General features: G+C 39.2%; 1 protein-coding gene across 1 annotated transcript in view; it reads left to right on the plus strand.

The window, feature by feature from the left end:
* Window positions 1–10,436: 10,436 nt before the first annotated feature.
* LOC149288429 (E3 ubiquitin-protein ligase COP1) overlaps window positions 10,437–13,341 on the plus strand; it is a 53,493-nt gene continuing 50,588 nt past the window's right edge. Inside the window, exon 1 of the mRNA XM_089491636.1 lies at window positions 10,437–10,717. Within this exon, the coding sequence (XP_089347762.1) occupies window positions 10,437–10,717 (281 nt within the window). The remainder of the gene's footprint in view (window positions 10,718–13,341) is intronic.

A 13,341-nucleotide genomic window follows, 5' to 3' on the forward strand; every position in this document is an offset into this window, starting at 1 on the left:
TGAACACTGCTTAGAAAATCGAAGCTATAAGCCATGGATGATTTCTAGAGCAAGTAATATTTCGAAAAAAGAAAAATGTCAAGATCCCATAACACCAAGAAGAGTTGAAAATAAAAATAATGGGATTGAAAATAATGATTTTGCATCTAGTCCTGTCACTTTCAGTACTAAATATAGTGTTGAGTATTATAACATCATTAAAATCGTTAAGAAATACTTACCTCTGCTACGTTTAGATCCTGGCTATAGGAGAGTAATTGAGTCAGGCTTTAGGTTCACAGCTAGAAGAGTCAGGACCCTATAAAATAAGTTATCCTCAAGTTATTTTACTTTAAAAACAAGAAACAGAAACCTTGCTAGCTGAAAGCCAATGGCACTTATCCTTGTGGCCATCACATATGCAAGGTATGTAGTTTTATACAAAGTTCCAATAATATTGTTTCAGCTTTTGGAAGGGATATGCTAATTGCAATACAAAAAGTGTAATTTATGTAATCAGCTTTAAAAATGTACTTTAAAAGTATTATATGGGGGTCGCACTAGCAGACCTTTAAAATGTAGGATTAGGGAGCATTTAAACAACATTGTTTCCAAGAAAGATCCTCCTATTAGTAAACATTTTCATTTTTGCAATCAGTGTAATTTGCAAAACTTTTCAGTATATGTTATAGAGCGTGCCAGAACTAGTCCAAGAGGGGGAGGCCTGTTTCACAAAATAAAAAAAGAGAGGCATATCTTTCATTTGGGCAGTAGACACTCATATGTAATGAATTCCCAGTACAATCTTTCTTATTTTTGTTGATTTGTTTTGTTATACATTTGTTATTTATTTGTGAAATATAATTCCTTTACTACATATCATAGTTAAGAGAAATTAACAATATTGTCTTCCACCAAGTAAAATCCTATAATGGGAGAGAGGGTGTCACCGAAGTCATTTTGTCCTAACTTGAACTCAGGCAATATGGTGGTGCTTTCGATGATGTCCTCTCCCCCCAATCGGAGGATTGGGGAGATGACATCATTTTGGTGGAAGTTCCTGCCTGGGTATGTCTACGGAGATGCGGATGAAGATAGAAGATTGAAGATAAAGAAGACGTGATTGGCAGAAGCGTAAGTGATCAGAGAAGGTAGGGAAACATTTAGAGAGGGTGAGGAAGATGATGAACGAGAATAAGAGTGTGTGAGAGAGAGTGAGAGTGAATTTGGGCACCAGGCAACCAATTTCTTTCCAGAATTTAAAATACCCCTGAATTTCTGGCCAAACCGAATGGGCAGGGAGCGTAGATTAGTTTTCGTTGCCAGAAAACAAATGGGCCAAAAAGTTTGAATCGTTTTTGGCCCATTTGCACATGTCTAGTCTCCATTCTATAAGGGTGGTTGGGCAGCCTGTGGGCAGTAAAAGAGGCTGATTCTTGCACCTAGCATGTATGCTTGTTCACATGGAGAGTTGATGTGTTTGCTTGTGTTGATGGGGAGGAGTAAGGCTGAACTATAGTATCAAGGTGTACATGGGGTAGAGATTTGTAGACTGTGGAGATGACCCACACTCCTCTTGTTTTTTTAAGACGTAATCTTTTCAGTCTCTTCACCCGACTTACTTTTCTCTCCACTCCAATGTCTCCTCTCTTTTCTCTGTGTTCTCACTCTTTGACTTGCTCTCTTACCTTTTCTCTTCTGTCCTTTCTCTCTGATTTCATCCCTCTTTCTTTCCTACCCTCTTCTTTTTCTCACTTCTCCTTTCTGTCTTTTTTATTTTCTCTCCTCTCCTTTCTCTCATTTATCTTTTCTTTTGTCTCCATTCTAGTACATTTAGCTGTCACTGCTGGAACCATGCCCATGGCCACACCTTCAGGTGACAAAAGGTGGTAACAATATTCACAATCCTTCCTCCACCCAATATGAGGGATGTTTTATGTAACATACCCAGCAGCTGCTTCCAGGTGCCAGCACTTTTCTCCATGTTGCTGGGTTCCATATTTTCTAATCATCTTGGTTTCTTGCTATAGGGAAGGCCAGAGAAGCTTGTTTTTTTCATGAAAACAAAGAAAAAACATGCTTAACTATTCATTTCAATTTTAAAACAAATTGTCTCAGCTGTTTGAAAGCTGGCTTTCTAAAGGATCAGTTTCAGAGCTGGGACATGTAAGTGACCTCCATTTCTTAGCAAAGGGCTATCTTTATTTACCCAAACTTACTGGTCTATCTGTCCTTACTGCGGGATATTGCTAGAATCTACACACTGTTGCTTGCCCTGGGGACTGCATGTTAGGAAATTCTGTTAAAGAGTATTGGCCCAGAAAATATAAATTTTATATTGCAGGACTTTTAGAACAGTTATACAATCCAAGTCGTGTTTTGTGTTTATTTTAATAGTATTATGAAAAAAGCGCGAAGCCTTACAATGTTGCTGGTAATACACATTCCGCATTGTTCACATTTTAAGAGTGTATGGCAAGGAGCACACTAGCTATCGGTAGTATAGAGATTGCCATGTCTTTATAGTCATACATATTTAGCTATGGGGCTTATTATGATCTGGATGTAAACAGCGACAGCACTGTCTGCCTCCTACGGGTAGTTTGGTTGAGTAGAGAAAAGATATCAAGCATTTTGCTGGTCTCAGACATACACCTTTAGGGACCTGTTTCTAAGACAACTGGTGAGTAAAAATCTTGGAATGTCGAACTCTTAGAGGCCTAGAGGAAGTCCTGCATATTTCACGACTTACTCACATTAGTATGTATATATATTTACTTTATTGTTTAACCCTTTGTGTAAAAGGTTGTTCAATTCTTTGCTTACTCTGAAAACATAGGTAAAGCAAGAGAAAAGAAAACTTCTATGTTTTTTTTTTTAATATCCTTAGTCAGGGCTGCCCAGCCTGATCCTTAAGGTCCTCTAGCTTGCCAGAGTTGTGGAATATCTCTAATTAGCACATAAGCAAGCAATTAACCTTGTGACTTCAAACATATACTGTTAAAAACCTGGCCGCACAGACTGGATTGGATAGCTGTGGATCCGTCAGACCAGATGGCTCCTTTAACTTGGAACACAACAAATTAATTCTGTATGACACTATTACTCTGAGCCAGCTCTTTATTTGTCCATAGGGCATACGTTAGCCTAATACTAAGGCTGTAATCATACAGTAAGGCGAGAGTCTGTTGTTAATACACTGCACTTCTGCATCATGAGCATTGCTGCCCCAGGGAATGTATTTTTTAGAAGCCTTTTGACTATTGATGTTTTGAGGAATTTACATTTTAAAAGTGCCCCATACAGTCACACCAATTACCTTTAGGAGAAGCGGCGGCACACCAGCCCCTCTGTGGTCCTATTTTCCTGCTACTCTTGAAATATGTATTAAAGTATGTGTGTTGGGGGGTCTCATTAGACTGCACAGAACTCTTGTGCTGGAGCTGGTTGGTGGTGAGTATACCGTGCAGGTGCTTTAGCAGGCAGGAGATGCCTAGAAGCTGATGGTAAAGAAAACAGCAAATTCAGAATGCAAAATACATCTATGTATTTGCAAAGAGACAGAAACAAATAATTTAGAAGGGGATACTCAGTTATTATATGCATAAGTGCAAATGATGGCTATAGTTTATCTTTACACAAATAAACACTAGTAGAGCTGTCAGATTTCTGCAACTTTTAATCACATAAAAGTAACATAGTAACTAGAAAGAAGCCGCTTCAGTTTCTATGGCAACAATCTATAAGTGTTCCTGGCTAAATTGAGATTTTTTTTAACACAATTATTTAAGCTGCATTTTGTTACATATATAAGACTTTAACACAGAAAACATGCATGGATAATGTAACCATGATTACGAAGGCATTGCATATATGCACAGTCAACAACAGAAACAGTACACCTGAGACATCAAACAATGAATAATACACTGACATAAATACAGAACAAAAGAGCAACAGTAATCATGACACAACAGCAAAAACAATAAACAGTTTCAGGGGAGCAAAAAAAAAAATCAGGAATAACTAGGTAGGTAGAAACGGATGACAAATGTCCAAGAGGGGACCAGTCCTCCACCTCCTCAAGATTGTCCATGAAGGAATAGTCTTTAAGCAAGCTGAGGATCAGCCTGTGACAGTCTTGGACAGTGACCTGTTCCCTACTCTAGATTAGGCCATTCCTAGCAAACCACAAGGCATCCTTAACACAACACATGAGGCGCCAGGCTTCTTCAATGGCATTCTTTATATGACTCATTGGAACACAGCAATAACAAATAAAGAGATAGAAGGGGAACATCCTTTCTATATAGTCATTGAGATCTGTTCACTAAAGGGAAAGTTGGCAGAAGTTTGGATTTGGAGAAGTTTCGACTCCTTGCCTTCATTACACACCATGAAGGGCCAACCCCAGCTTTTGCTTCAGGAAGGGTTAAGCTGGCCCTGTATAGTGTATACTAAAAGCAATGAGAATTTTTTCACTCCTTGAATCTTACTCGGTCAATCCAGCTCTTGTTTCTGAGAAAAGTGTTGGTCCTTCATAATTAAAAGTGAAGCTTTTTTTTCCAAGAATGTAGATCACCACAACTATAATCACTGCCCTAGGAGTTCATCAAGTGGACATGCAGCATGGGCTTCAGTCTCTGTCACAGGCTCATCTGATAGGGCCAGGTCCTTGATAGTTTTCTCCATCTCTATTTGGATTTTGTTAGAAACTGGGGAGGTGGGGCAGATGTTTGGGCCCTTTTTGTCATTGTCTTCAGCTTTATTTTTCTGGCTATGTTTCTTATTTTTCTGGACCGGGAAGGCATCATTCTTTCTCTTCAGCATTGCTACTTTCTTTGCTAGGGCAGACGTTGCTACTGTCCTGAATATCATGTTGATGGAGAAGCAAAGTATCTTCTTCCCTGACGTTCCTACAGGTCTGAGGGGCAGAGTGCATCTACGTCCCAGTGTTCTTTGAAGACAGATGGATCTTCATTGGTCTTGCAAAAGTCATAGGCTCTGGGGTCAGAGTCTGCCTACTTGTTATGTCTTTGTTGCTGCAAAAGATCCCCAAATATCTTCTAGTACTCTGGAGTCTACTTTTCTTCATATTCCTGCCACTTGTATAGTTATTAAAGCTCAAGATACCATTTAAATGGCAATTGTGGCCAGGAAGCAATCTTCACCCTGGGAGAACTGATCAAAATATCTCCTCTGCTAGGTACATAAAAATGTTAAATTCAGAAGAGTAGGTGGAACAGCACCTTTAAATGGACTGGGAAATTAGCTAATATTTTTTTAATCCCACATGGGGGAATAATACATTTTAGGTTAATGAAACCTCATAATTAAATGACTAATATCATGCTCTACTCCATCTGCTCTCGACTACAAGTCCAATAACCTAATGGATGGTGATCATCACAGCTGAGCGTTGTGGAAGTATCTGTACAGTCATATGTCACCTGCCCTGATCACCGAAAACAGAAAAGCATATCTTATCAAACAGGATTATTAGTAAGCTTTCCTGCACAAAGCGAGCCTTTGGCACTTGATTAATGAGCGGCTTGTTTCTTAAGGATGCATCAGTAACTCAGGGAAGACAGATGTCAGAAGAAGTAGCCAAGAATCCTAGAGCATACAAAGTAATCAATAGTCTGTATTTAATACATATTAAATGCATCCTATCCATAGGCAGGGCTTTACTACTTAGAGTACTAACAAAAAAAAATACATTTAAAAAAAATTGCATTTACCATTTTCCAAATGTCAAATCCACTATTTGCTCTGCATCATGTTAAGTGCTCACACAATCTGTGATTCCTAATATGGGCTGAACTTAGGTCGCCCTCTGGTGACCAAAGTTCTTTATTATGGTTAAATCTGATCTTTAAGAGAGCATCTTAGGTCCTGCCAGTAATGCGCTCAACTTAAAAGGAACAATTGGACAAATACAAGCAGAATTTAGGATAGTCCATGAAGTTGTAGGATGAGGAACAATAACGTACAATTACTTTGTTCTTTGTTCATTTGTGGGGGACCTATTTTAAAAGATTCATATGAAAGCATAAATATGTAAAGGGATTAAAAAAATGTGCATTACAATATGTCCTTAAGAAAGCAGGCTTAACAAAAAATGACTAAAACTAAAGGGTTAACTCAATAAAATAGTTGTTTGTAAGTGAGAAAAGTTGCAGTTTGAATTCATGTGTGAAGAAGAGAGCTCTGAGGTCACAGAATCATTTTCTATGTTGGCCCATCAAAAGGCATCAACTTCGAATAAAGACTCTATTTTTTCTTCTGCTAATAAGACTTTATCCAGTCTTCTTATTATGTTTCAGTTTACCAACTTCATTATGAATTTGATCAGTGTTAATCTGATTAATCTGTTCAACGCTTTGTGACCACCCTACCCATTTTATAGACAGCTATTCATCCTCACGGACAAAGAAAAGTTATAAAACGCGTAAAACCTATACAAAACTCTGTTTGTGACTTTTGATGTCACTATCCCAGAAGGAGAATTTTAATAGTAGATGTGGAAGACTAGTCTACATGAGACTAGATGATCTTTTCAGATTAATAGTTGACACACAAAGTTAAATGTAACCATGTGCAAAGTACCATTTAACCCCACCAACAAAAAACAATACATTCTCTTTCTGTCAGAAAATGAGGGCCCTTTTTAAATTGAAATATCTTTAGAAACTCTCACAGGCCGCTGCCTCGCTCCATTGATCAGTCAGAGCGCTGGGATATGACCTAATGATTGTTTGGCTATTGTTATTTCATATATAAAGCGATTAACGGATTAGAATCCTTTATAATTCTGTAGTAATGGCATTCTAAATTTTATTTTTTAAGATTTTATTTCAGATTCTAATTTGAATTTTTGGCCCAGATTTGATTTGATCAAAAATCTTAGATTCGCAGGGCCCTACAAAAAATGTACTGTAGCTTCAGTTCCCCATGTTCCATCCATCAATGCTTGGAGCAGCAAATCACTTTCCAGAAAATGCTCAAATCATTGAGTGCTTTCTGAGAATGGGCACGGGGTATCTCGTTAGACCTCCTGGAACGTTTACGCGAGCAAGTCATGAAACTGGCTGGTGGCGAGTATGCGTAGTGCAAAAAAACCCCAAAAAAACATTGGTTGAACTGCTGGAACAGCACTTTTAAATAGATTCCATGCCATGACTTGCTTCATTTATAAACATAAAAATACACCAACAGATTCCCTAGTTCTGTAGAATGTGCGAGCCATGTGCCCATGTGACGCACAGAAGCAGAAGATTATCGGACTCGAAAGACTTTGAAGAAACCCATTACAAGTGAAAAACAATCACGGGTGATAGCAGATGCTGTCTTTTCAAGATTCCCACTCCAGCTTCCCACAGCATGTGAAAGTTTTAGTACTCTTTGCGCTGTTCTGATTCTGTAAAAACGGGGCCCTGTATAAGTAGCAATTCTGCTGCAGAGTATAAAATGTTCCCTAATCACCAGGGAAACCAATGGAATGTTCCGGCTGATTGCATTATTGCTTTGTTAGCTGTAGTGACCACATCACACTGATGTGATGTCACCAGAATAATTCCTTTACACATAATCACCCACTTGCAGAGGGCTACATTATGTCCCAAGTAAAGGAACATACATTTATTTGTATATGTTGGGGTGTGATAAATCCACATTTTAGTAGCGACCTGGGAGTTTTCTGGAGTGCAGAATACTTAAATTGTTGATATCATTATCCTGCCTTGAAGCTCCCCTTCTTCTGGGGAAGAAGGTTAGCTAAATGGGCAAGGTTAGCTGCACATTTGAGTGGGGCTAGCCATATGAGGGGGCAGGGACAGCCATGAATGGGGTTGGGCTAGTCCCTGGAAGTCGCAATGGGCAGTGCCACAAAGGAGTTGCTACTTTGTTGCAATGTACTGACATAGTAGCGAAACATGATTGGAGAGGAGGTGACTTTATTAAAAAAGTAGGATAAAAAAAATGAATTGGCTAATTCAATTAAAAACCTTCTTTATTGTATTGCAATTAAAAATGTACTTTTATACAATTAAATGTTTTCTCTTCTTTTTCACTGATGATATATGAGCCTACTGAGATCAATCACTGAAGAACCCTAGAACAAGGATTACTCTTTAATCCGTGAATTGAATTTCTAACACCCATTCCTATGTATGATCACATTTATATTAGAGAAAACACTACATGGTATGTGATTCTCTCTTTTTCATGTACCCATTCATATATATTATATATATATATACACACACACACATCTACATATTTTTCTTTGCAGTCATTATACACTTATTTATATACACCATTATACACTTATTTATATACACCATTATACACTTATTTATAATATAAAAGATATGATGGCTGAAGGGCACTTCAGTATTAGTAGAACGATCTACCCAGTTAAGCATGTGACTTGAGTTTGTTCGACCAAAACACTGAAAGTTGTAACAAACTTTTTCTATAACAAAATAGCCTTTTAAGCTACTAGTGCAGTGAGTACTCCTTGTGTCCCATTACCAGGGGCTAAATGTAAAATGCTCCCCCCAAAAAAATATGAAGACATAATTCTACCTGATTAAAATGCTTCTGTTTTTGCAATAAACGTTATGGTTTGTAATGACATAAACTTTAGAACTAATCTATGTAGAACTTAGCCACCAGGAAGATGGAATCATATTCAGAGCGGTAAATAAAAGAAACAAGCTGGGCATCAGCACTAAAATTGTGAATCGTTCTGACTCCAGTTGTCCAGTTGTTAGGTGCTATCATTTATGTGTAGGTGTAACAGAACACATTCAAAAATCCATTAAGACAACTTATTTTGGACATTAGGACTTCAGTGAAGTAATAATGAAAACATGAAGTGGTTTGTCCACATACATGAAGTCATGAAATCCAAAAGAATTAATTAGGTATTCAAAGAACCCCAAACTAAGCATTGGTAATAAAGACCGGGAGGGTAGTGGATAGTATGTAGTATATAGAAATACCGGTGCATACCTCCAAATAGTCCTGTTTTTCTGTGGGACACCCCTGATGTCCTGGATAGCAGCCCCACTGTCTCATTTTGGACACCAGAATTCTCAAGGTGGGTTTGCTGGTGGGGCAGTCAAAAAGGGGCAATAAGAGCCACCTGGTAGCTATATCACAGGTATCAAAGATAAGAAGAAAATAGTCAGTTGTGTCACATACATATACCCCAAAAAACACAGTATGCAATTCAATCGAAAATGTTAAACTTGTATAAAATAATGGGGCTAGTGGAGTTGTTAGAACATTCTAAAATTAACGTTCAAAGCTAAATTATTTTCTGGTTGATTTGAGAATGAAATAAATCACACAGCTTCACTCTAATAACTTCAATTAACTCTTGATGTTTCATCACAAAAATACCTTAAAGCTGGAAGTGTATAGAACTCCCTATTACCTCCGTGCCAATATATTTCCCCCAAAAACTTACATTATTAAACGAATGCACAATTATTAATTAGACTAAGCACGTTACAAATATTTGTATATTAAATGATGGAGCTCTGAACACAATAATAGAGAAATACATATAAAAATTATGTTTTTTATGGAATGAATAGAACATTATTTCTAAAAATATTTATTCCCGGTGCTTTTTATGGTTTCCACCCATCTAACTGATCTTGAAAGTGGTCGTCACTGAAACAGGATTGGACTGCGGATGACTAAGCGGCCCTGGCACTTTAAGGCCAGCGGCTGCCGGATGAAAATGCGTAGCCGCACATTACATTTTTAATACTCACACGGTGTGGGGCTGAGCATATCCAGCAAGCGGCCACAGTTGCCCAACAGGCATCTGCCTAGGTGCCAAATGGCCAGACTTGGCCTGCATAGAAACATTTAATTTGATGGCAGATAACCATCTAATCTACCAATTGTTTAAAAAAATACTGAACCCTATTTGGTCCTTTGGCCTTGTCCTTATAGTCCTATAACTATCCCATTCATATGTTAATTCCTTACAGTATTAACGTGTTCCACTTCTGCTGGAAGATTGTCCCATTTACCTACCATCCTCTAATAACTAAAACTACCTTACACAATTCTTACATTCACGTAAAGAAAGTAATTAACAGTTTTATTTGTTAAAAGGGTAACAAACGCACAAGGGAGCACTTGACGAGTATTTCCACAAGAAAAGCACAGATAACTTGTTGCGCAACACTAGCTACTTTGTCCCCTCTGCCTCGCCGTCGTTCAGGCAGCATACTTGCAGTGTATAGGCGTGGCCTCCGTCTGGCGCCCCAGCGCTTGCCGGACGCTTCCGGTGTCTGGCTGAAACTGGCCTCTCTTGTTGACACTTTGTTGTGGCGCTGCCCGGTTTCTCACGCTCGGTGTTCGCTCCTGGGAGAATGCTTTAGGCCTCGTTCCCGCGGACAGTTGCCGCTACAAAGCACCGGGCTTGTATCATGTCCTCGGGCCGCCAGTCACAGCAACTCTCTGGGCCAGGAGGTGGGGGTACGGGCCCATCTTCCTCTTCATCATCTGCCCCTTCTTCCTCTTCATCCCCAGGCCCTCTCCGACCAAGCCTCGTTTGTCCCCCGAGTCTTTCCCGGCTTGGGGTTGGGGCCAGCGGCTCTGCGTTAACCGGAAGGTCTGCAAGTTCTGCGGCTAGGAAGAGGCCGCTGTCTACTCCTCTGTGTAACGGGCTCGTCAACTCCTATGAGGATAAGAGCAACGACTTTGTGTGGTGAGATAAGGGCCTTCATAGTGATAGTCACTAAGCACAGCACGGCAATGTGTTAATGGGATGTTCATCTTAGCTGATGGTGATGGGAGTTCAACGCCACTTCAGGACCGTCTGTTAGCTTACCCCTTTCGTGGCCCTTTACACGTGACCACATAAGTCCCAAGGAATGCATTTAGGTTTTAACGATTTCGTACCAAATTCTTTAAAATCGGAGAATCACGCAATTGGGGTCACATCAGAACCTTTCGGCCCATTTTTGCTGAATTAATTTTGAGTTTTATAAGTCCTTGTGGTTTAGGTTCATGTCTGCCCATTCATGTTTAAACTCCCTCACTGTATTAGCCACTACCATGTCTGATGGGAAGCTGTTCCATGTATCTACCACCCACTCAGCAAAGGAAAGCATTCTAGTTCTAGATTAGGCCTCTCGTTCTAATGTATCTCCTCATTGATATAACCCTCCTATACATTATTAAATCCTTTAAATTTTAAAATGTTTCTATAATCTCTCTCCTTTCCTCTGTAATAATGAGATTCCTTAGCGTTTCCTGGTATTTATTTCAACCTGCAAACTATCCACCGTTTTTGTAGCCCACCTGAAATTTTCATATCCTTCTCCCATTACTGCGCACAATACTGTAGGTGAGGTCTGACCAGGGATCTGTAAAGTGGGATTAGTAGGGTATGTCATGAAACTTTGGAAAATCTGCATTTTTGTAGAAGCCCTAGTATCCGTTATGAATTGTCAGTGTCCCTGACGTTTTTTCTATTCATGTTTTTGGCATTTTGTTTCTTCTAGTAAAATTCATGATCTTAACGCAAAAAAAGTATTTTAGTCTAATCAGTGAGGCTATTTCTATTAAAGCTGAATGGATTATGTTAAAATACTCAGCTGGGAGATAGAGTTAGAAAAGTAATATTGTCATAAAATGGGAAGGTAAAACTAGCTTATGTTATCAAAAAAAATTTACCTCTGTTCCTCTATGCTACTTATTAGCGGTTTGAGAGCCACAAAGCATATGCCTCTACGTGCCTGAATGGACAGGCAGAGTCCCTCTATGGCAAACATGGGCACCGTAACCTATGAGGGTGGGATCATGCTGATTCTTGGCCTGAGGTCAGCCATTGCAGGAAAGTGCTCTGCAAATGTAAGTGGCCTTATAGTGCTTCTGCGGCGGTCCAGTGCTCTGGCCCATGGAGCTAGCGTTAAGCATCCTGCTGGGTAGTGAATAAGCAAATAGAATTTTGTAGGAAAAATGTAAAGATTACCTTGGTTTGCTAGATGTCTTTCGTAAGATGTCTTTATTAACAGGCCGCTTTATGGATATATCCCTTTATCTGCACACAATAGGTATAGTACATACACACTGGGGTTTATTCACTAAAGGGGGAGTTGTCAGTGGAGTTGCAGTTTAATCTCCTGTACTTCATTTGAGATAGCGAAGGGTCAGCCCATTGAGCTGCAGCTCCACCTGTCTTCATTGACATAAAACACAATGCATGACATTAATGTAGGATAGCGTTGTTTTGATAAGCGCCTTATATCGGGACACCCAGAGGCAGCCATTGTTGTCAGCCGGGATATTTTGGGGGATTCTCTGGCCAAACACTGCAGTGAACTGGTTATTTATGGCAATGTTGTTGAAGTCTGTGCCTCCTGAGACTTTTTTCAGATTGTCCAGTTTATTGATTAAGATTGGGCCATTCCGGGCAGTATAATAAGGAGTCATCTATGTATAGTAGACTGGTCCCAAATAACAGAATAACATCACATACAAATGGCTAATATGCAGCTGCCTCAACATATATGTAGTTTAGGGTTATAACAACTCAAGACACGTACGTGTGTGTGTGTGTGTATATATATAGACAGACCATGCATCAAGGAATACTTTTTACATGATTTTGTACCGATGTCAAATATGTTTAAAAGTCTCTGTAAAGGTAAAATGTTGATTTTCTCTTAATGTTCAAACCTATTGTTGCATAGTTTACACATTGTGGCAACTTGTGCAATTTTGCTTAGGTCTCGAAATATTCTCCCAATTGCCTTGAAAGGTACATGTGAGATACCTTTAAAGGGACGTTTTAAATACAAGTTACCTTTAAAGAGATAAACCAGCCATCCGACACACTTTGTAATGCATAATTGCTATAGGGTTGCTTTAAATTCACCTGTTATCCACAGGCATGAATCTGTTGAATCCCCCATTGTGCATTTGCCCCTTTCTTGCCCCGGCTATCTTCCATGCAGAAAATGTGTTGGGCTGAACACCTCTCCTGACGCGTGATATACAGTTATGTGCACATTGTTTTCAATGGAAACACTTTCCTGCCATCGGTTGGCTGCTTCAAGCGGCCACTCAGTGGTGAGAATCGTTGCACCGCAGTGGTGAGCTGTTGGGTCTGCTGCCGGTGGGTCTTTTATTTATAGAAACACAGAATACTTTACTATGTATTCTTCTTTGGTAAGGTTGTCAGATATGGCAAATTATACCTCAAAAGAAAGACATGCCTGCATATATATATATATATATAATATATACCCTCAGATCCATCTAGCAAAGTATGATGGAATGATACTGGAATTTTGTGAAAAACACCACAAATAATAACCAAAGCAA

This window comes from Sceloporus occidentalis, unplaced genomic scaffold, assembly GCF_023333645.1.
Source record: "Sceloporus occidentalis isolate IW3139 unplaced genomic scaffold, rSceOcc1.0.p SCAF_51, whole genome shotgun sequence".
Lineage (NCBI taxonomy): Eukaryota > Metazoa > Chordata > Lepidosauria > Squamata > Phrynosomatidae > Sceloporus > Sceloporus occidentalis.